Source organism: Pongo abelii, chromosome 4 (assembly GCF_028885655.2).
Source record: "Pongo abelii isolate AG06213 chromosome 4, NHGRI_mPonAbe1-v2.0_pri, whole genome shotgun sequence".
NCBI classification, from domain to species: Eukaryota; Metazoa; Chordata; class Mammalia; order Primates; family Hominidae; genus Pongo; species Pongo abelii.
In genome coordinates, this window is record NC_071989.2 from 185,196,419 (window position 1) to 185,220,048 (window position 23,630).

The 23,630-nt window shown below is 51.4% G+C and overlaps 2 protein-coding genes across 6 annotated transcripts in view; one reads left to right on the forward strand and one right to left on the reverse strand.

The window, feature by feature from the left end:
- The window catches only part of LOC100438975 (SUMO-interacting motif-containing protein 1), a 43,874-nt gene extending 34,747 nt beyond the window's left edge, over positions 1–9,127 (forward strand). For 2 of the 3 annotated variants that reach the window (XR_010140083.1, XR_010140082.1), the window contains one exon: positions 1,278–9,127. Coding sequence is in view for 1 of the 3 variants with exons in the window: in XM_054556270.2 (XP_054412245.1) it covers positions 8,490–8,495 (6 nt within the window). In the remaining 2 variants the exon portion in view is untranslated. The remainder of the gene's footprint in view (positions 1–1,277) is intronic. The other variant, XM_054556270.2, reaches the window with a different exon arrangement.
- B4GALT7 (beta-1,4-galactosyltransferase 7) lies at positions 2,029–21,630 on the reverse strand. 3 transcript variants are annotated; one of them, XM_054556268.1, is made up of 6 exons: positions 21,472–21,628; positions 17,169–17,531; positions 14,174–14,399; positions 13,082–13,165; positions 12,689–12,793; positions 2,029–2,864 (listed from the first exon to the last, which is right to left on the reverse strand). In XM_054556268.1, exons 1-6 carry the CDS (start codon positions 21,519–21,521, stop codon positions 2,835–2,837), a joined length of 858 nt encoding a protein of 285 aa, XP_054412243.1. In that variant the 5' UTR covers positions 21,522–21,628; the 3' UTR covers positions 2,029–2,834. The 3 variants fall into 3 exon arrangements, with proteins under 3 accessions (XP_054412243.1, XP_024102657.2, XP_063580483.1); XM_024246889.3 differs by lacking the exon at positions 2,029–2,864 and adding an exon at positions 11,434–12,163; XM_063724413.1 differs by lacking the exons at positions 2,029–2,864; positions 13,082–13,165 and adding an exon at positions 11,434–12,163 and having other exon boundaries at positions 21,472–21,630.
- Positions 21,631–23,630: the final 2,000 nt, after the last annotated feature.

Below are 23,630 nucleotides of genomic sequence, written 5' to 3' on the forward strand. Positions count from 1 at the left end.
AGAACAAGGTGACTTCACTAGTAAATTTGGCCAAACATTTAAATAAAAATTAACACCAATCCTCCTCAGACTTTTCCAAAAAACAGAAGGAGAGATAACTTATTTCAGCTTATTCTATGAAGCCAGCATTACCCTGTGATATGGTTTGGCCATGTCCCCACCCAAATCTCATCTTGCATTGTAGCTCCCATAATTCCCACGTTATGGGAGGGACCTGGTGGGAGGTAATTGAATCATGGGGGTGGGTTTTCCTGTGATGTTCTCATAATAGTGAATAAATCTCATTAGATCTGATGGTTTTATAAAGGGGAGTTCCCCTACACAAGCTCTCTTGCCTACTGCCATGTAAGACGTGACTTGCTCCTCATTCACCTTTTGCCATGATTGTGAGGCCTCCCCAGCCATGTGGAACTGTAAGTCAACTAAACTTTTTTCCTTTATAAATTACCCAGTCTAGGGTATGTCTTTGTTAGTAGCGTGATACACCCTGATATCAAAGCCAGATCAAAAAAACTACAAGCAGCTGGGTGCAGTGGCTCATGCCTGCAATCCCAGCACTTTGGGAGGCCAAGGTGGGCAGATTGCTTGAGGCCAGGAGTTCAAGACCAGCATGGCCAACATGGCGAAACTCCATCTCTGCTAAAGATAAAAATTAACCGAGTATGGTGGCACGCACCTGAAATCTCAACTACTGGGGAGGCTGAGGCAGGAGAATCGCCTGAACCCGGGAGGCAGGGGTTGCAGTGAGCCAAGATGGTGCCACTGCACTCCACCCTGGGAAATAGAGCGAGACTCTGTCTCAAAGAAAAGGAAAAGTAAAAAACTACAATAAAACTGCCAACCAATATACCTGATAAATGTTGATGAAGAAATCCTCAACAAAATACTAACAAACTAAAATTCAACAGCACATTAAAAGGATATGCAGTCATCCCTTGGTTGACTACATGGGGGGACTGGTTCCAGGACCTCCCTTGGATACCAAAATTTGCATTTGCTTCCTGGCAACTGTGGGGTAACATTCTCTACACCAAACGTCTCAAACTCAACTGTCTACAAGAGCCAAGTAAGTGCCCTAATGAGTGAAGTCGGCCAGGCAGGAACTGAGAATTATAGAAGGGAGGCATCCACCTTCACCCTTGCTTGGAATGCAGCCCTCCAAGACCTGGTCTTACTATTTTTAAGAGAGCTGGTGATCCAACTTTCTTTTTTTTAATTCATAGTTTTTTTATGTTTTTTACATCTTTATTTTTATGTGTTTATTTTTATTTCTGTAGGTTTTGGGGGAACAGATGGTGTTTGGGTACATGGGTAAGTTCTCCAGTGGTGATTACTGAGATTTTGGGGCACCCATCACCCAAGCAGTGTACACTGTACCCAATGTGCAGTCTTTTATCCCTCACCCACCTCCCACCCTTCCCCCTGAGTCCCCAAAGTCCACTGTATCATTCTTATGCCTTTGCATGCTCATAGCTGAGCTCCCACTTATATGTGAGAATATACATTTGGTTTTTCATTCCTGAGTTACTTCACTTAGAATAATGAAATCCCCACACACCTAGGTTCAGGGCTCCTCCCCAGGGAACTTCTGAGGTATGGGGAGTCACAGGAGAGAAGTTAGGAAACTCTGGCCTCCATCCCATCCCTGTAGCAGCCAAAGTTTTTAGGGATTTAGAGGCGATTTTCTTTTGTCCTTTCTAAGAATTGACATCATTGGTCTCATCTTGACTAGCTTCAAGCCCTACTGATGAACCTTTGACAGAGTCTTCCCCCCAATCTGACTCTTCTCCATTTTTCCAGAAAAGGGATTAGATAGGAAAGTCACATATCCAGGGGCCTGCAGCCTGTGACTTCAGAACTGGAAGTCTAAACCCTATAGCCCCTTCTTCTTCTGAGCCACCTACTATTGTTGCAGAATTGTGTGACTGAGTCTTGTCTCCTTAAAACGACTGTAAACTCTGAGTGCAAGGATTGTATTAGTCAGAGTAAAGCTATGCTGCTATAACAAATAGTCCCTACGTGCAAAGGTTCAATACAGTAGATGTTTATTTCCTGCTTACAAGGCAGTCTTCAGCATGTGTATGTCCATGTGGTCATTCAGGGATCCAGGCTCCTTGTGTTTTCTGGCTCCACCTCACCCTAGTTCCTAATCATCATCCACATCCAGCTGATGGAAGGGAAAATAGCATGAGATGTGTTCCCAGGAGGCTTTGCATGGGTTAGACCTGGAGGGCAAACACATCGCGTCTGCTCATGCTCATCTGGAAAACATATTAGAGCCACAGCAAACTGCGAGTGAGAATGACAGATGGAGTTCCCTGTGTCTCCAAGAAGGGCATGACTTTGGCAGAGCAGCTCTTCTGTTCCCTGACTTCTCTTTCTCCTGCCAGAACCCAGCACCGAGAGGGACCATCAGAGGATGTTCCATGAGAACTTGGGGAGGGTTGTGGAGAGGTTGGCTGGCGCTTCTCCATCTTCATACAGATGTCCAGACAGGGGACCACAGGTCTCAGGGCTGAGCTCTACCTGGAAGCCCCTCACATCTGTAGCCATCAAACCTCCAGATATGACGAGCCCTGAAGCATTTTGGTTGCATCAGAAAACAGATGGAAGGCCGGTCTTCACAGATGCATACACCTCATCCCGGCTTCCACCCACAGAGGTTGCATCTGTGCAGAAATTCATCCCAGAGCACCAGGCAGGTGGGTGTCAACTCCTGCTGAGATTTCGCTGTATCAGGAAACTCATGCATCTGGTGCAACTGTCCCGGAGTGGCTCTGACAGTCCAGGGCTGGGCAATGGAGACACTGATGACAGCCTTGAGCAGAGTGGTTTTAGTAGGAGTGGCAGAGACAAAAGCCAGGCTAGAGGAGTTTAAGGAAGGAACAGAGAGAGGTAAGTAAGCTAGAAATGAACTTTTCCAGTCACTTGGAAAAAATAAGACCAAAGATGATTATGCACATCACAACTGATACACACACACAGCCCAGGGCCAGGTTCCCTCCTCTGCAACCCCTGATTCCTGCTGGTGCTGTTTTATCTCCCCAGGTAGCCACCGTGTCTTTATCTCCCTCCAGAGAAGCAGCGTGCTCCAGACTCTGGTGCACTGGAGGCAGGAGACAGCTGCAGGTGGTGGTGTGTTCTGGAAGAGTAGAAACAGAGACCCCTCATAGATACCCTGTCTTCAAAATAGACCTAGGCTCTTCACCCCACCACCCCTGCCACCACCCCACCCAAGCCACTGCAGTGTCTTGCCCAGACAAGGGGCATAGCCAACTAACTGATCCCTCAGATCTTGCCCTGGTCCCCCTAAGATAACTCTTTATATGGCAGCTTTCTCCATCTTAACAGTTTGGGAGGCCGAGACAGGTGGACTGCCTGAGCTCAGGAGTTCGAGACCAGCCTGGGCAACATGGTGAAGTCCAGTCTCTATTAAAACTATAAAAAATTAGCTGGGCATGGTGGCACGCACCTCTGATCCCAACTACTGTGGAGGCTGAGGCATGAGAGTCGCTTCAACCTGGGAGGCAGAGGATGCAGTGAGCTGAGATGGTGCCACTTCACTCCAGCCTGGACAACAGAGCAAGACTGTCTAAAACAACAACAACAACAAAAAAAAAAAAAAAGGAAGGAAGGAAGGAAGGAAAGAAAGAGAAAGAGAAAACACTATAACAGAGATGATGAAGGCCTTTGATGGGACCATCAGTAGACTGGACATAGATGAGGAAAAAATCAGCCTGAAGATATGTTAATAGAACCTTCCCAAACTAATGCAAAGAAAAAAATAGGGAAAAAAACAGATAATACAAGAACTGTGGGATATTTTCAAAAGGTATAATATATGCACAATTGAAACACCACAAGGAGAAGAAAAGAATAGAGCAGAAGAATCGTGAAAGTTATAATGGCTCCCAATTTTCCAAAAGTAAAGGCAGACACCAAGCCACAGATCCAGGAAGCTTAGAGAACACCAAATAGGATAAATATTTTTTAAAAAATCAACACCTACATATATCATATTCAAACTGTAGAAAACCAAAGACAAACACAAAATCTTGAAAGAAGCCATAGAAAAAAACCCAGCTTACTTATATAGGAAACGAATAAGAATTACAGCCTTCTTGTCAGACACCACGCAAGCAAGAAGAGAAAAGGGTGAAATATTTAAAGTGTTGAAAGAGAAAACTGGCTGGGCGCAGTGGCTCATGCCTGTAATCCCAGCACTTTGGAAGGCTGAGGTGGGCAGATCACGAGGTCAGGATTTCAAGACCATCCTGGCTAACACAGTGAAACCCCGTCTCTACTAAAAATACAAAAAATTAGCCGGGTGTGGTGGCAGATGCCTGTAGTCCCAGCTACTCGGGAGACTGAGGCAGGAGAATGGCGTGAACCCAGGAGGTGGAGCTTGCAGTGAGCCGAGATCGCGCCACTGCACTCCAGCTTGGGCGACAGAGCAAGACTCCGCCTCAAAAAAAAAAAAAGAGAAAACCCCATCAACCTAGATTTCTATATCCAGCAAAAATATCCTTCAAAAGGGAAGAAAACATTGTGTATGTAAAGGCTACAGAATGGTGGATTGTATGATGGTTTAAAAATGGTGACATCCATGTTATAGAAATTTTTTGCTCTCACAAAAAGAATGAAAGAGAAACAAAAACTTTTTGAGGGCCAGGCACGGTGGCTCACACCTGTAATCTCAGCACTTTGAGAGGCCAAGGCAGGAAGATCGCTTGAGCCCAGGAGTTTGAGACAAGCCTGGGTGACATAGTGAGACCCCAACTTTACAAAAAAATTAAAAATTAGCTGAGTGTGGTGGCACGGTCCTGTAGTCCCAGCTACTTGGGAGGCTGAAGTGGGATCCTTTGAGCCTGAGAGGTCGAGGCTGCAGTGAACCTTGTTTGGCCACTGCACTGCAGCCTGGGTGACAGTCAAGACCCTGTTTCAAAACAAAAAAAAACTTTCTCAGACAAGCAAAAAAATGAGAGTTATTGCCAGCCAATCTGCCCTACAAAAAAAAGTTAAAAGCAGCTCTTAAGGGAGAAGGGAAGAGATACAGGTTAGAAACTCAGATCCACATAAAGAAAGGAAGTGTCAGGAAAGGAGTACATGAAGACAATAGAAAATATTTTACATTTCCTATTCTTAGTTGATCTAGTAGGTAACTGCCTGGTTAAAGTAATAATAGCAACATTGTGTTGGGGTCCATAGTAAAGGATAGGTGAAATCAAGAATAGCACTCTTATAAGGGTGAGGAGAGAGGAACTGGGAATACTCTGCTAGAAAACACCTGCACTGCGCATGAAGCGGTAAAGTGCAATTTGAAAGTGGATGTTGATTAGTTGCAAATCTATATTGCAAACTCTAGGGCAATGAATTAAAATGTTTTGAAAGAAGTATAATCATAATGCTAGAAAGTAAAAAGAGTGGAATCATGTAAAATTCTCAGTTAAACCAGAAAAGACAGAAAAAGAAGGGAAGGTAAGAAAAACAAGGACAAGTGCACCTGCTAGAAAACAGCTGCAGACATGGTAGATACTAATCCAACTATCTCAATCATCACTTTAAATGTGAATGGTGCTAAACACACCCACTAAAACACAAAGACTGCCAGCAGATTAAAAAAAAAAGACCCAGTGATAAGTTGTCTGTAAAAAAACCCCATTTTAAATATAAAGACACAAATAGCATAAAAATAAATAAAGGTATGAAGAAAGATATACCATGTTAATACTAATCAAAAGAAAACTGGAGTAGCAGTATTGATATCAGATGAGGCAAACTTCAGAGGGAGAAAAATGATCAGGGATAAAGAGAGGCATTATATAATAAGAGGGTCAATACTCCAAGAAGACATTGTTAAATCCTTAATGTGTATGCACCTAACAACAGAGCATCAACGTCTGTGAAGCAAAAACTAATAGAATTGCAAGAGAAATAGACAAGTCCACTATTATAGTTGGAGACTTCAACACCCTTCTATCAGTAATTGACACATTTAGCAGGCAAAAAAATCAGTAAGGATATAGCTGAACTGGACAATACTGTCAAGCCACTGAAGCTAATTGACATTTATAGTATACTTCATTCAACAGCAACAGAGTACATATTCTTCTCAAGCTCACATGAAACATTCACCAAGATAGACTACATACTTGGCCTTAAGATACACCTTACAAATTTCAAAGAATACAAACCATATAAAGTGTGCTCTCAGAGGAAATTAAACAAAATCAAAAACAAAGGTAGATGGGAAATCTCAAAATAACTGATTAAACAAAACACTTCTAGATACCACATGGGTCAAAGAAGAAGTCTGAACAGAAATTTTAAAATATTTTGAACTAAATAAAAATGAAAATACAATGTATCAAAATTTATAGGAAGCAGTGAAAGTAGTGCTTGGAGATAAATTATAATATTGAATGCATATATTAGAAGAGATTAGAAAGATTTAAAATCATAATCTAAGTTTCCATCTTAGGAAACTAGAGAAGAAAGATCAATGTAAGCCTAAAGCAAGCAAAAGGATAGAAATAAAAATTATAGTAGAAATCAATAAAATAGAAAACAAGAAACCAATAGAAAAATTCAATGAAGTAAAAATGTGCTAGTTTGTGCAGCAGCAATAGAAAAAAGAAATAAAAACAGTACTTTGACAGGTCAGTAAAATTTATAAACCTCTAGCTAACTAAGAAAAAAAAACACAAATTGCTGATAACAGAAATGAGAAAGGGGTCATCACTACTGATCCCAAGGACATTAAAAAGATAACAAAAGAATATTATGAGCAACTCTGTACCCACAGATTTGATAGCTTAGGTGAAACAGATCAATTTCTTGAAAGACATAAACAACCAAAACTCACACAGGGAAAATAGATGATCCCAATAGGCCTATATCTATTATGGAAATAGATAAATTATGGAAATCAATAAACAACCTTGCAAACAAGAAAGCACCAGACCAGTGGTTTTGTTGTCAAATCTAGCAAACATTATGGAAGAAATGGTACCAATTCTCTACATTCTCCTCAAAAAATAGAAGTGAAGGGAATGCTTCCTAACTCATTTCATGAAGCTAGCATTTCCTATATGAAAATCAGATAAAAACGTTGGAAGAAAGGAAAATTACAGACCAATACCTCTCATGAACATAGATCAGCGGTCTCCAACCTTTTTGGCAACAGGGACCAGTTTCATGAAAGATAATTTTTCCATGGGACATGGTGGGTGGGGCAGATGGTTTCGGGATGAAACTGTTGCACCTCAGATCATCAGGCATTAGTTAGATTCTCATAAGGAGCTTGCAACCTAGATCCCTCATATGTGCTGTTCACAATAGGGTTCACACTCCTGAGAATCTAATGCTGTCGCTGATCTGACTAGAGGCAGAGCTCGGGTGGCAATCCTGGCTCACCTGACACTCACCTCCTGCTATGTGGCCTGATACTGACTGTTACTAGTCCCAGGCCTGGGGGTTAGGGATCCCTGATATAGATGCAACTATTAGCAAAATATTAGCAAATTGAATTTATGAATAAATGTGAATCTGTGAATACACCACAATTTAACAGGATTTATTTCATATGTGCAAAACAGGTTTAACATTTAAAAAACCAACATAGGCCAGGTGTGGTGGCTCACACTTGTAATTTTAACACTCTGGGGGGGCCAAGATGGGCAGATCACCTGAGTTGAGGAGTTCGAGACCAGCCTGGCCAACAAGGTGAAACCCTGTCTCTACTAAAAATACAAAAATTAGCTGGGCTTGGCGGTGCATGCCTGTAGTCCCATATACTCGGGAGGCTGAGGCAGAAGAATCGCTTGAACTCGGGAGGCAGAGGTTGCAGTGAGCTGAGATTGCGCCACTGCACTCCAGCCTGGGCGACAGAGCGAGACTCCGTCTCAGGAAAAAAAAAAAATTACTGTGCCTAATAGTTCCCTCAGCTACAATCCACTGCTGTTACACTGGAGCCCCGTTGATGTGGTGGCAAGATTTAGAAAATGGGGAAGCACGTTTCTAATTTTATGATTAAATCTTGGTCTTTTAGTGCATCCGTATCCCTGGTGTCTTCACAGGTGTCTTAGCTTTGTCCCACCTCCTTAGGTGAGACAGGAACGCTAGAGGCGGCTGGAGCTGGGTGACTGTCGTAGGGCCTCAGTAAAACAGGCTCTTTTTTCTTGTTATAGGGATGGCTCTTGGTGTTTTTATTATATTTATTTATTTATTTAGAGACGGAGTTTTGCTCTTGTTGCCCAGGGTGGAATGCAAGGGCGCGATCTCAGCTCACTGCGGCCTTCTGCCTCTAGGGTTCAAGCGATTCTCCTGCCTCAGCGTCCCAAGTAGCTGGGATTACAGGTGCCCGCCACCATGCCCAGCTAATTTTTTTTTTTTTAGTAGAGATGGGGTTTTGCCAAGCTGTTTACATGTTGATGCTGAAACTGAAAGTTGCTTTTCTCTTTTTTTGTTTTGTAAAATATGTTCTCAAGGCATGAGGGCTGAGATAGCAAAAAGGCCATGCATCCGTCCATTTGGCCTTTTGGGAAACAGTCTGCAGTGGAGTCCACCCTCCGTGAAGGGAAGGCCTGATGGCGTCTGGTTGATCCTGCTAGGGAGGGCTCCTACTGGCTCTGGGGGCTTAGCATCCCCACCCCCACTCCCTGCCTCATTCTGGCTTCACCGTTTCTCCCTTGGACTGGGCTCTCTCCTTCCTCAGAGTCCACCCTGGGTCCCCCAAAAGATCTTTGTTATCCCCCAAAGGATCTGTGTCAGAACACAGGTAAGTGTTCAAAAGTTCTCCCCTGGCCGGGCTCACACCCATAATTCCAGCACTCTGGCAGGCAGATTGCAAACATAGTGAAACCATCTCTCTACTAGAAAAATACAAAAAATTAGCCAGGCATGGTCCTGCATGCCTGTAATCCCAGCTACTCCGGAAGCTGAGGCAGGAGAACTTCGAACCCGGGAGGCAGAGGTTGCATTGAACTGAGATCGCACCACTGCACTCGAGCCTGGGCAACAGAGTGAGAGAGGCCCTGTCTCAAAAAGAACAACAAAAAAAGTTCTCCCATGCTTGAAACTCCTCAAAACCCCTGCACCCCTAGAATAAAGTACAAGTTGCTTAGTGTGGCATTCACAGATCCTCATGACTCACCCCAGCCTTCCCTCTGCTGCCCACCTCCCCACTTCTGCACAGTATCATGGGTGCCGGGAACACTCAAGCTGCTCCTGGGTACCTGACACACATGCTTGTTCCAGGCTCTCTGCCTTTGCATATGATGATCCCTTCCCTTTCCTGCTGACACATTCTCCACCAGCAAGACTTTTCCTCCTCGGGGAAGCCTTCCCCAAGCACTCCACACAGCTCTCATTTACAATGCCACACGCTGGGTCCCACTAATGCCCCATCAGCGCTCCTCAGCACCCAGCAGCAGAATCCCTGTCTTCCTCGAGGCAGCGGAGCCTGAGGCAGAGCCTTTGCACCTCCACCATGGCCCTGTTTTCCTTTCAGCCCTCCCCATCTGCCCTTTCCAGCAAGGGAGAGGAGGGAGACCTGCGGGGAAGGAACACCTGCTCATGGGCACCTGCTATACAGGGCAAGGGGGAAGAAACCTGGCTCTGAAAGTGGATTCCAGGGGTTCCCAATCCCAGCCCCCCATCCCTTACAGCTCTGGGACCTTGGGCAAGCTACTTGCCTGTCTGTGCTTTGCCTTCCTGATCTGCAGAACCAGTGAATTAGGACCCAGCTCTTAGGTAGGGAGGCCTAAGTGAAATGCGGTGTGGAGAATTTGGTATCTGGTGAATGTTCAACAAGGGATGGTTGTTATTATTGCAACCACCACCTCACTGGCCAAGCGCTGTGCCAGGTGCTCCTACATCCTGGGAAGGTTTCGGCCATGCCCTGGCCAGCGAGGCAGGGATGTCAAGTCCATTCCACGAAGGAGGCAGTGGGGCACTGAGGCAGCACAGGACTGCCGCTTCTCCTCGCCACCCAGGGCTCAGGCGTCTCCCACTCTCCTGGAGAGTGGTGGAGGCCCAGGATGCAGAGTGAGGGCAGCTGCAGATTTGGAATGCGTCACGCCCAGCCTGGAGTGCCCAGCATAGCCTTGAAGATGGAGGTGGGAGCAGCACAGCCTTGAAGATGGAGGTGGGGGTGGTGGTTAAGGGAAGTAACAGGCTGCAGGGCTAGGGATGCAGCCCAGGTGTCAGCTGATCTCACAAGGCGGAGGGACCTTCGCATTTCTTCTGCTCATTGCACTCCCCCAGTGCAGGTAGAAAGGAAGGAACCTCCATTTTCTGAGGTCTTCCTATGTGACAGGAGAGTGCAGAGCTGGGAGCTTTGATATTACACCCGTTCCCACCAACTCCCAAGAGCTGGTGTTACTGCCCGGTGTCCATGTCAGTCCAAGATGAAGCAGCTGGGACTGTCCAGGGAACTGGCACAGTCCCCTCTCCACCACCCTTGCACTAGAGTCGAGGCCTGTCTGCCCATCACAATAGTGGGTGTGGCTGAATCGATGGGCAAGGTCAATTTAGGATCACAAAGACCCTGGACTAAACACCTGAACCTGAAGCTTTACCCCAGCCCTTTCTGCTTAAATCCCTTGGCTTATACACAGGTTACACAGTACGCAACCCACACAACTGCACACAGCAGCCCTGATCATCCTCAGAGGAGAAGTCTTTTGAACCAGAGCTGTGGATTCTACCTTCCTGAGCTCTGGGACCACAATCCATTGCTTCAGGATCCAGGTGTCCCGGTGTTAAAACAGACCCACATTACTGGGGCCTGATGGTCTCCTCTGCCTTCTGTCTTGCATCTTTGGCAGCCAAATGCCTTGGAGTGGCCTACATGCAGGGTCCCTTGCCTCCCACACTCATGGGCTCTGGGCTTCCCTCCGAGTGATTCCCCCAAGAGCACTCCCCAGTTCCGTGTCTTCTCACTGCTCCTGGGCATTCGGTGACCACTGTAGTCCCTCTGCGCTGAGGGACCACCACAGGGATCCTCCCACTTCCCCTTCTCCTCCCCGCTCAAGCCATGACCCGAGGCCCCGGCTGAGTGCCCTACCTGCCTCTCTCCAGTCCTGTGGGTGAATCTCCTCAGCCGTTCTCCCTCCTCCGTGTCTCAGTGAGGCCGGAGGAAGCTTACCCAGAGAGAGCCTGAGGGTGGTCACACTGCTCAGAAGGGCATTCAGGGGGCTGCCCAGAAGCCTTGGTGGGGTAGAGGTGGTACAGGAACCCTCACGCCTTTGGCTTCTCCCCCCTGGACTTGTCGTCCCAGCCCCACCCCAATTCCTCGCCAGCTTGTAACCCACCCCTCCCCTTGCCCCTCAGCCAAAAGTGACATGTGAGCGGTCCACATTTTGTCTGGCCTGCCATACTTTTTGAATGTTTCACTTAGGTGCTATCATTTAAAAAATCAGAAGATATCACTTAAGAATCCAGCATTCTAGTTTCTTTCGAAAACTCAGAAGATCTGGCAACACTAGGCCCACATTCCGGCACGGCAACAACCAGCTAGAGCGGTGCTGGCTGTTCCCCTCTGTGGGGCTTGTGCTCTGGTTTCTGAAGTTCTAACCCTCCCAGGCCCAACTGCCACCTACGCCAGCTGCATGGCCCCTACGCTGTGTCTCTGCACGAGGCAGCCCAGCAGGAAGGAACAAAAGTGGGGTTGATGAGAGGTGGTCCTGTTCAGCCCTCCCCACTCACAGGCCTTGGCACGTGAAGGAGGTCAGAGTAGGGTGAGCAGGAAGGCGGGGGGGTCCCGGCCAGGACACACTCCAGCCTCTCTCTGATCACTGTGCATGGCAAGCAGCGTCCCAGGCACCCCACGTGTCCTGGCCCAGCCCAAGCCTGCCTTGGAGGCCGGGTGGCTGCAATTGCGTAGCTTGCTGTCTTGGTCCTGGCCACTCCACATCCTGTCAGAGCTGGGCCTGCGACCTGACGCCTTGTCCTGAGCCTGAGCCATGTGGACTGTCGGTACAGGCTTCCTCACTGTCCATCCAACTCAGCTGAATGTGCACCAGGGTGTGGCGGTCTTGTCACAGTCCAACATGATGTTGAGGACAGTGCAGGGGGCCCCGCCCACAGACAGGGCAGTGCGGGAAGCCACATGGTACTTCACAGTGTTCAGGCCTCCCTCCCTGTCCACCTTGAACTGCTCCTGGGGAGGAGGGGAGGAAAGAGCACGGACTCAGCGCTGCATGGGTGCCAACTACCCGCTGACCCCACACAACCTCGCCATCAGAGGTCCTGTGGTCCCCACTGGAGAGGAAGAACCCAGAGCTCAAAGCAGTGAAGCCTCTTGCTCAGGGCTGTGCCCCACTAGGAAGCAGGAGAGCCAGGATCTCCTGTTGGATGCATATGCCTCCTAGAGAAGGGGCTGTTTGAGGGTGGGATCCCTGCATCCCGGGTGTGGCTGGGATTCTGGCACCTTCAGCTACACCTCCCCCACCCCACCCTGCCAGCCTGCATGGACCCTGAGGTCTGGGCTGACCCACAGTGCCCAGGGTGCCCACAGCAGCCACCAGAGCAGGGCACGGTGCCTAAGCAGAATGCCCGTCGACTGACCTGGGCCAAGCAGGGGAGGATGGGGCCATTTGGGCCAAGGAGAACTTGGTGAAAGCCAGGGCCTGCTGGCTCCCCACATCACCACCTATCCATCCCCGATGAGGAGCCCTGCCAGCACCTGTTTTTGAGCCGCGATGCGCTTCTGGTCCCTCTTCCGCCAGGCTGGGTCATGCAGGTGGCGAAACGTCTTATACCCAGTTGTGATTCCCGAGGGGCGGAAAAGCTAGGGAGGTCCAAGGAAGCTGGGGTCAGGCTGCCCTTCCTGGAGCCCCAGCCCTCACCACCAGCTGCCCTGAGGTCTCACAGGAAGGGGCCTGCACTCCCAGCCTGCAGGAGAGGACACTGGGGCCCACAGGGCAAGGAACTGGCTAAAAGACCATGCAGGGCAGGGTTAGGGCAGGGATCAGAATCGGCCATCTCCAGACGCCGGGAGCTTCATCTGAGGAAACAGAAGAAAATCTCAGGGCAGCCACCACAGCTGAGGTGGCAGCAGGGCCCTGGGGAACCTCACCTGGAGCCCAGCTCCTTTAATGCGACGGTAGAACTCGTCGTCCTCGCGGCCCCAGCCCCAGAAGCGGTTGGACATCCCATTGCACTGACACAGAGACAAGCAGCGTCACTCGGCCCATCTTCCCGGGGGGGGCCTTTGGTCTCCTACCACTCGGGAGTGCCCCTCTCCCCTGGCGGTTCTGAATAAGCCCCAGGTGCTTACAGGCTCCTCCACCTCTGCAATGCTGGGGGCGGCAGGAAGCAGCACATCCCAGTCCCTCTCCTGTTCTCATGGGGCCTTGAATCTGTGTGAGATGCTCACCTTCTCAAAAATGTCTGGCTGGCCAGAGGGGATCTCTTTGGGGAACTGTCGATGGGCAGAAGCACCAGCTCCTACTTGATTTCTGCTTCCCCCATTCCCCTTTCTCCTCGTGGCCCTGCCCTCATCTCTTCCTGTGTGTGTGAGCGGGGTAGCAGGGTTCCATGACAGACACCCATTCTTGCACCTGGCTCAGGGGCTTCATTTACATAAAGGTGGCTCCTGCATGGCCTGGAGAGGAGGAGACCCAGGCCTGAGCCACATGGTTCTTCCTGCCTGCCCGTCCACCAGCCAGTGACTGGCTAAGGGGTGGGCTCAGCACTCAAGCTGGCCAATCAAGAGCCAGTGCAGCTCACTGCTGGACTCCTGCCTGAGCTAGGAGGGAAGGGCCCCATCTCCCGCCAGACCGGGGCCTAGATGGATACAGACTGCAGTGACAACCACCACCTTGCCAATAAACCCAGTGCAGGGAAGGAGAGCTGGGAGATGGACAGAGAAACAGGGTCCTGGTGACACTGGCTGAGAGGTGGGCAAGGTGCACCTGAACCGCCCCTACACTCTTCAATGTTAAGGGCCACTAACCACCCAAGTTTCTGAAGCCAGCTTGCAAGCAGTTCTGCTGCTGCGGCTGACTGGCTCGCCTGCTCTTCGCACTCTTGCTGCTCCTAAGTCCTCCTGCTAGGCCAGGGCAGGGCTCCATCTGCTGGGCCCCAGAGGTACTGCCCCATCCTTCCCACCACCTGCCGCCTGGAGGGAGCTCCCGGCTCTGAGCAGAGCAGGCTGTCCGGGCCTCACCAGCTGGTAGTGCTGCTTGGAGAGCAGCAGGATGCCGCCGACATAGGTCTTGTAGTGGTAGAGAGGGTGGAGCTCCGGGGAGGCCACGTGGAAGGGCCCAGCCTCAGGAAAGCCATAGTCCAGCTCCTCGTTGAGAGGGAGCAGGTCAACGTCGTGCATGGCAATGTAGTCCGTGCTGTTGCTGCTCTCCAGGAAGCCCACGTTGATGAGCGCTGCCCGGTTGAACCTGTGCAGGGTGGCCAAGGCTGGGCAGGGGCAGCACACGGGCTCACTGCCTGGGGCTCAGCACCCACCTGGGGGTCCCCATGGTGCCTATGCTGCCCTCTGGCCCAGCACTGACTTCACTCAGCCTGTGGGGCTGTCCCTCCACTCATCGCACAAATATTTACTAAGCACCCACTATGTGCCAGAAACCATTCAAAGCACGGGAGGTACAGCAGTGAAAAACCAGGCCCTGTTCTCAAGGAACTGAGATTCCAATAGAAGGAAACAGAAACAAACAAGCAAACACAAAGCGTGGCCGGCAGTGGTTAGTGCTGGGGGGAAAAGCAAAGCAGGCAAGGAGGGTGATCTTGCTGGGGGTAGAGGTGGCTCCTGTCCTCAATGGGGCTATCAGGGAGGGCCAGGGGAACTGAGTGACAGAAACCTGAAGGCCTGAAGAGATCACCCACCGGGCAGTGGGTGCCTAGGGCTCTGCATAGGGGAGACGGCGCTGCCACAGCAGGAGGCAGGAGCAGACAACGGGCAGCTAGGCAGGGCGAGGGTGGAGAAGGAGATGTTGGGGGTGACACAGTGACTGCACAAGGCCCAAGGGCCACTGAAGGACGGGGCTTTGACTCGGGTAAGATGGGTGCCATGGAGGCTCTGAGCAGGGTAGAGGCGTGCTGTGACTTATGCCTGGACAGGACTGCCCTAGCTGTTGTGCTGGAAGAGACTGTCAGAGCAGGGGTGAAAGCAGAGAAACCAGCTGGGAGACTATGGCAATGATTTAGGTGAGAGACCAAAAGATGAAGGTGGCCCAGCTCAGGAGGTGGCAGTGGAAACAGCAAGAAGCGGGCAGATTCTAGATGGATTTTGCTGACGAATAGGATGCGGTGTATGACAGAGAAGGAGCGGCTGAGGATGACCCCTGGGCTTTTGGGCTTGAGCAATGGGAGCAAAGAGCTTCCATTCCCGTGGAGAAGAGGACAGAGCTACAGGTTTGGGGCAGGGCAGGCCACCAGCAATTCAGCTGTGATCATGGAAGCTTGCAGTAGCTCTGAGGCCACCACGTGGAGGGACTGTGTAGATGGCTGGGCTGTTGAGCCTGGAGTTCAGGAGAGAACTCCAGGGAATAGCCTCAGGAATCATCAGAGTAGAGACGTGGTTTAATGCTGGAGATGACATGAGATGCCCCAAGGAACACCTGGAGTTAGAAAAGGGGGGGCTGCCGAAGCACCGAGTCTGGAGAAGCCCCGATGGGGAGAGCTCAGGGAGACGAGCAGAACGCACAGACACAGAGGCCCAGCCAGTGTGGAGGGAGAACCAGAGAGTGCTGCCCCAAGCAGGGGCATTTTACGAAAGAAGATGCTGCTGGCAGTTCCACAGGATGAGGGCCCAGCACGGCCTCTGGACCAACAGAGTGGAGGTGGCTGGTGACCTCAGTGAGAGCTGCTCTGTGACATGGTGGGTGCAGGAGTCTGAGCGGAAGGGGTTCAAGAGAGACGAGGGGAGAGAAAGGGAAGGAGGTCTGCCAGAAAGCAGAGAAGGGTGACAGCCTCGAGGGATGTGGGATCCAGGGAGTCTTTTTCCTTTGAGAGAGGAGCCACTTCAGGGTGTGTGTGCTCACAGGTATGCTCCAGGAGAGGAGCGCTGATCAAGAGGGAGAGGAAGGGGCCAACTGTGGGGTGGGGGGAAACACTGAGGGATGGGGATGGTGGGAGTCAGCCCGGACAGAAGCTGGGACAGCCTTGAGTCCCTGTGCACAGAGGCTGGCAGGTGAGTCATGGAGGGAACTGGGGAAAGTTCTCTTCCATTTCATTCTGTTTTCTGAAATTGGAAGCAAAGTCATCAGCTAAGAGTGAGGATGGAGGATGAATGAGGAGAACAGATGGTTTTAAAGGCTGCAGTGGACAGACCAGAGGAAAGTGAGGCTCCCAGCAGGGCAGAGGGCCTTCCTGGCAGGGGATCATCAGCATGGGGACAGCAGCGTGGCCGCCTCACGTGCTGTCTTTTCTCTCCATACCCTCCAGTGCCCAGGCACAGGTGTGGAGCAGACAGCTGGAGTAAATCAGGCTGGGATTACGCCAGCAGCAAGGGGTCAGAGGCTTGAGGGAGTATGCCAGGAAGGATTTTAATGGCGGACCTTGGACTCCAGGTTGGGTAAGGAGGAAGTAAAGACAAGAAGGGTGGCAGGGAAAAGGTGGGGGGATCTGGGGATCTGGATCAAGGGGACTTGAAAAGGTGGGAAGATCAGGCTGGTGGGGCTGAGAATCCATCTTCCACTGGGAGTTACCTAGAGGGAAAGAAGTTGGGGGCTGGTGGGTGAGATCTCAGGCTGTGGTCACGGAAGGGAGCGCTTTTTGGTAAGGGCGGGGATTTTAGGATAACGCCAGACTGTGGGCAACTTTAAAGCCATGGCCTTGACCCTCCCTTTCCCTAATCCCCGGGCCAATCCCCAGGGAGTCCTGTCTGGACTTCCTCCACAGCACCTCTCTACCCACCCCCCACCACGCCATCAAGCCACTGTCATCGCAGACCACAGCAGTGACCACCTAACTGGTCTCCCTGCTTCTCCTCTTTTCCTGGTATAATCCATTCCACATACGGCAGCCACAGTGAGCTTTTCAAAATGGAAATTAGATCAGGGCCCTCTCAAAGATTCCTGTCACACCCAATGAGAGGGGTCTGCCACCTCCCGCCCTCCTGCCCCTGCCCCAGCTGGCCTCTCACAGGCCCCGAGAAGCCTGAGCCTGGGAAGGGCGCCGAGAGGGCAGAGGGTGGGGGCAGGCGCTACCTGAAGTGGTCCACCTGGTTAAGCACGTAGATGTGGTGCTGGATCTTCTTCCTGCTCAGGAAGCGGTGCATGTGGGGCACAAAGACCAGGAGCTCCTCGAAGCGTTCGCGGAAGGGCACCAGCACTGCCAGGCGGTGGGGGCCCCAGGATGCATCTTCTTCCCAGTGCTCAGGGGGCGGCTCTGGGGGGCAGGCCTGGGGAGGGCCCGAGGTCTCCTGCCCTTGTCCCCTGACTGCCCGGGCCACGTCACCAGAGCAGCTGAGCTGCAGCCAGAGTAGGGAGAAGCAGCCCAGTGAGAGACAGGCCACGAAGAGGTGGAAGACGGAACATTTCCGAGGGAGGCCGCCGGAGAGCAACCTGGACCTGGGACAAGAGCAGGACAGGGTCAGAAGGGCAGGGCAGGGCTGGCCCTCTGACAGACCCTTTCTCTGGCCTCCCCACAAGGAGGCTGTACATAACTGGTCTACCCCAAGCACCTGGGAATTAGTACAAAAGCAACTTTAATGTTTTTGCTCATGCCACTGCCATGCATGGGAATCCTGCCTCCCTCTCTAGACCCAACCCATGCCACCCGCTCTTGGGAAGCCCTGTGAACCACTCCCAGTTCACAGGGCTGCCCCAGCTCCTCAATGCTCTCTTACTTTCTGTGACTGAGTCCTGGTCAGAGCTGCTCAGGGCAAGGATGAGGAGGCTCCTGTCACTTGTATGTGCTCCTCCCCACGACAGTGGCTCAATGTCCTGAGCCAATGACAGGAGTCCCCACCTTAGAGATGCAACCCACAGCTTTCCAAACCCACTCCCCTACAGATCCACCCCAGCAGAAACCGTGGCTCCATCCTGCTTCCAAGAATGACCAGAAAGGCCACCCAGACACAGGTGTGTGCTGGCATTAGTCCAGGTAAAATGACCAATGTTTACTCTGGGAAGATCAGACCTGCCCCTGAAGCAACGCAAGGCCCAAACTGTCAGTGGCAGTTCACTGAACGAGCCTCAAACCTTTAGACCAAGAGGCGGCTCATGTGATAAAAGATGGGAGATGGAGAGGGAAAGAAAGATGAGGGCTGGGTACAGCACAGGCACTGATTTCAGAAACTGGAAAAACAGCTGAACATCATAGACGCTGGGGTGATGCCAGGAGACAGCCTTTTGGTTAGCAAATACAAAGAAACAGAATTCACCAGATTCCTTTACCCCTCCTCTGGAAGTTCCTGAGTATGCTGAGACAGGAGCTGAGGAATCCATGAAGGGGGAAGCTTCTTCTGTACTCCCCCTACCTGCTCCCCAAAGTAATCTGCAAAGGAATCCACTTCACAATCTTAAGAGTCAGCGATTAGCTATCAGGTCTTATAAATTCTATCTCCTGGCCGGGCGCACTGGCCCACACCTGTAATCCCAGCACTTTGGGAGGCGGAGGTGGGTGCATCACGAGGTCAGGAGCTCAAGACCAGCCTGGCAAATATGGTAACACCCCATCTCTACTAAAAATACAAAAATTAGCTGGGTGTGGTGGTGCGTGCCTGTAGTCCCAGCTACTTGGGAGGCTGAGGCAGAAGAATAGCTTGAATCTGGGAGGCGGAGGTTGCAGTGAGCTGAGATCACGCCACTGCACTCCAGCCTGGGCAACAGAACGAGACTCCATCTCATAAATAAATAAATAAATAAACAAATTCTATCTCCTAAGTCCCGCTCTGATCCTTCCTCACTCATCTGTTCCTTGCCCTGCTCAGACCCCTTCAATCTTCTGAATGACCCTCCTCTGTTTGCCAGACAAAGGCCAAGCCCTTTGGCCTGACAGTCAAAGCCCTCTGTGACCTGGCCCCAACTCCAGCTGCTCCCAAGCCTTCGCCCCATGTTCTCATGCTGGGCACCTCGGAGCTTCTCCACTTGCTATATTCCTTCCTGCTCCAGCCCTCACACAGCCTACTCCTTCTCCTGAAATGTCCTCCTTTATCTGCCTGAGGACCCCTGTTGATCCTTCAGAGCCAAACTCCAATGTCATGGCCAGCACTGCCCCCTGCCCCCATAACGCTCCCACTTTTGTATTCCCACGGCATCTTCCTTCCCACTTTTTTGTAATGCCTTGTGTCCTTGCTTCTCAGGCCATGTCAGATTCTTATCTGTGGCCCCAGCACAGCAAGCACAGGCCAGACAGCAGAGAGCTTGCCAAGTGAGTTACAGAAAGGGTTAAAGCAGTCAGGGCATACCTTAAGTCACACGCTAAAGCCAGACCAACTCCTCCCTTTTTCTAGAGAAACTGCCAACCTGGAAGCCAGTAGCCTTGAAGCCAGGCCCAGGTTCCACACACAGCTGAGAGGTGGCCTGGTAGGACACCCCCCAGGGCTTCTGACTTACCCCCCATTATCCTGTGGTGGGGATTCAGCTGGGGAGGAGCACAGCCCAGTCCTGAGAGTGGTCTGGGAAGGCTGGAACCTCTACAGATTCTCCCTTGCCCTCTGGGCTTTTTCTGGGGACAGGGTAGAGACTGAGAGATGGATATGGGGTGATATCCCACCTTCAGGAAAAGAAGCAGTGACTATTATCCAGGGGAACGGCGTGGACTGGGTACTCCAAGCACTTCCACACGCTATTCCCTCGGTCCTGCTCCCCTCTCCTATGAGGAGCACATCCCCATGGGCATCATCCTGTGCTCTAAGAGCACAAACTGCTGAGCAACTGAATTGAACCCAGAGTCTCAATTCCTCAGGACAGTGGACACTGGGAACAATTGCTCCTGGTGCCCCCAGGTGGCAAACCAGATTTGCAGTCCCAGCGGCTCCCAGGCCCAGGGCATCCTGGCTCTGAGGGGCAGTCCAGAAGAGGCTTTGTCTCCCTCATCAATCACTGCCCAAGGCTAGTAAGAGGCGGATTCAAACCCAGGCAGGCTGGCTCCAGAGCCTACACTAGATAGCTACACTAGCCTGCATCAGTTGCGTGGATCTTTGCACCATCCCTGTGTCAAAAGCACAGAACTGACATCAGTAAATTTCTCTGGAAACAGCTATGGAAAAGGATCAGGAAATAGAAATGCTCCTCTATTACCTTTCCTTTCTTATCTCATACAAACCTTCGTACTACAAGGTTTGAATCCTCAGGTGCTCTGGTTACAGCACCTCAAAACTGCAAAGGTAACTGGAAGACAACTGTCATCTCCTCTTGTGCTAGGCAGTGTCATGGTCTTTACATGTATGCTGTCCTTTAATCCTCACACAGCCCTGCAGAGTCAATACTGTGATAACTGTCTCAGCGATGGAAAGGCTGCGGTCAGAAAGATGCAGGGGTCTCTGCTCACATAATTAAGGAGGACTCCTGCCCAGGTCGAACTCTAGTCCACGCTTTCTATTGTATTCCTGTCTTCTCCTTTCAACACCAAGTCTGAAAAATCCCCAAAAGTACAAGTTGTGGCCACTAAATTCCAGAATCTTATGGCACCTGACGGACTTAAGAAACATGAAGGAAATGAGGTGTCATTCACCAGGAGGAGATCCAGTCATGTGTTCTGTGAGAAGACTTACAGGGACACATCTCAAGTGCCCCACAAATGGAGGCAGTCAAATCGCTTTCCCCATTCTGCTTTAGCGAGAAACAAAATTAGCTAAGGTGTGGGCCAAGCTCACATCTTTCACGTAGGGCCAATACAGCTGCACAGGAAATGGACTACTGCGTGTATAAGGAGTGTCTAGTACGTGCCAGGCAGTGACCAGCCAGGCAGAGCACGGAGCTTCTGTCTGGTGGGTTCTGCTGGTGGCCTGCGAAGGATGGGGGGGAAGTGTTAAGGAGGAAGGGTAGGGTCTGAGGCTATATGGATGTGATGAGGAAGGCAGAGACCAGAGAAACGGAATACATGTCCTCAGGGATCAGAGACAAATTGAGAAACACAAATCCATGGTGAGAGGTCAGCGGAGTCAGAGACCCGCATGCACACAGAGGGAGGCTGGTGGAGAAACACAGACACAACGAAACACATAACGAGAGAGACTAGCAAAGAGGGGATCAGAAACTCACAAAGGGAAGTCAGTGGAGAAATACGGCCCCACGGGCGGGGGGGGAAGGTGCTGGGGGAAGAACGAGTGCCGCGGAAAGGGAGACAGGGGGCGGGGAGTGGCGGAGGGCAGGAGAGGCAGAGACCCACACGGACAGACAGAAACCGGAACAGAGCGCCAGGGACCCACAGGGAGAACCACACGCCCTCACAGAGACCCGCAGACATGGAGACGTGATGGCCTCGGGTTCCCAGATTCCGCGGGCGGCCGAGAAGGGAGCGGTGCCCGGGAGGACGGACCCCGGGCCGACCGCCGCCGCTCACCTGCCGTCCTCCCAGGGCAGCTGCACCGCTTTCCTCCGCGAGGGGAACATCGTGCGGAGAGGCGGCGGCGCATGGGGCAGGCGCTCGCAGCCCGGCCGGCCCGGCCTCCCGGGCCTACGCGGCGCCTCCGCCTCCCGCTCCGCCCAGGCCTGTCCGCCCCGCCCCCCGGTCCGCCGGGTCCGCCGCTCCGGCCGCGCCGCCAGCTCCCGGAGCCGCCGCCTCCAAGGTTCTGCTTGCGAGCAGCGCGGGCGCGCCTCCCTCTCTGGGCCGCTCCTTCCTAGCCGCCCCGGGACCCGCCTGACAGCCGGAGAAACTGAAGCCCAGAGGCCCAGGGCCTCCCAACAAATCACTGGGCTGGGACTGGACCTAAGAGTCCAGACTCTCAAACCAGCGATCGGGGAGAATCTGCATCTCCGTCCTCTTCCCGAGGGGAGGCGGGAGCGTCCCGGGGTCCCCGTCTCGGCCCAGGCGGCGCGTTCTCCGCGCAAGCTTGGAGGGGCAAAGCCAAGCTCACGGCTCGGCGCTGAGTTCAGCTGACAGCCCGCGCAGGCGTTAGGAGCCGAGCTCTGAAGACAAGTTGACTGAATTTGAAACCCGACTCTGCCGGCCGGGCGCGGTGGCTCACGCCTGTAATCCCAGCACTTTGGGAGGCCGAGGCGGGCAGATCACGAGGTCAGGAGATCGAGACCATCCTGGCTAACACGGTGAAACCCCGTCTCTACTAAAAATACAAAAAATTAGCCGGTCATGGTGGCGGGTGCCTGTAGTCCCAGCTACTCGGGAGGCTGAGGCAGGAGAATGGCGTGAACCCGGGAAGTGGAGCTTGCAGTGAGCCGAGATCGCGCCACTGCACTCCAGCCTGGGCGACAGAGCGAGACTCCATCAAAAAAAAGAAAAAAAAGAAAGTCGACTCTGCCAATTCAGCTGTGTTTTGACCAAGCCACATCTCTGCATCTGTTTCCTCACCTGGGTATATCAATGGCTCCTATTCTATATGGTAGCTGCGGGGATTCAAGAAGAAAGTGCAAAAACACTTGTGCAGCGCTAGACACACAGTTCAACGCCATATAAATGACAGCTGTCATCCAGGAAAAGGGTACTTTGGTGGAGCTGAGAACTGAAGAAGGGAATAGGAGACTGAGTTCCCATATCTGCCCCCTCACCGTGGGAATTTAACCATCCCCCTCACCCCCAGCCCCCCAACCCCTCCTGCTAGCCTCCTACCTGGGGAAAGAAAGCGGCAGTTGTTAGACTAGACCTCCTCTGCTCTTCCAGGCAAACTTTAAGTTTCCTAATAGATAGCAAACACCTATTAAGTTCTTATTATGTGCCAGTCATTATTAATAGTTCTTACTACATGAGGGTTATCTCACGTAGTCCTTATCGTGGGTGCTTATCCCCAAGTTAAAGTTGAGGGAACTGAGGCACAGAGAGGCAAATCAGGTAGTTTGGTTGCACGATCTATGGGTTTGGGGGTTTTGTTTTGTTTTTTTTCCCCACAATCTATGATCTTAATCACTCTGCTCCAGAGAGAACTTCACCGTGGGTGGGAAATGAATCATTCCCACTAACCCCTTTACCCCGTAAACCTGGAAGTATATAATCCACCCATTCCCGTTCCTGTTGACTCCCCCAGCGCACTGCATCCTACGCCAGAACCGTGGCCAATGCACAGCCCATCTAAAGGGGACCGCTCCATCCGGTTAGCTGTTACTACATCAGGATGAAGCCCTACTTCAGATTGTCAGATTCACTCTCTCAAGAAATCAGATCTCAAATGAAAACCCACATTATCTAACTTTTAAATGTGATATCCAGCTAAGAGCCATGTTGCTAATGACACTTCAACTCCGGTCTCTTTTCTTTTTACTTTTTTATTTTTTTTTTTATTTATTTTATTTTTTGAGACAGAGTCTCACTCTGTCACTCAGGCTGGAGTGCAGTGGCACGATCTCGGCTCACTGCAACCTCTGCCTCCCGGGGTCAAGCAATTCTCCTGTCTCAGCCTCCCGAGTAGCTGGGATTACAGGCACATGCCACCACGCCTGGCTAATTTTTGTATTTTTAGTAGAGATGGGGTTTTACCATGTTGGCGGCTGGTCTCGAACTCCTGACTTCAGGTGATCCGCCTGCCTCTGCCTCCCAAAGTGCTGGGATTA

What these genes read in the sequence shown, in the direction of transcription:
- B4GALT7 (XM_024246889.3), bottom strand. Translation starts at nt 21,521, where the DNA reads ATGTTCCCCTCGCGGAGGAAAGCGGTGCAGCTGCCCTGGGAGGACGGC. An exon ending in AACCAGGTGGACCACTTCAG is followed by an intron (nt 14,400 to 17,168) that starts GTAGCGCCTGCC and finishes CACCCTGCACAG; the next exon opens with GTTCAACCGGGCAGCGCTCA. An exon ending in GCATCGCGGCTCAAAAACAG is followed by an intron (nt 12,164 to 12,688) that starts GTGCTGGCAGGG and finishes CCTCCTCCCCAG; the next exon opens with GAGCAGTTCAAGGTGGACAG.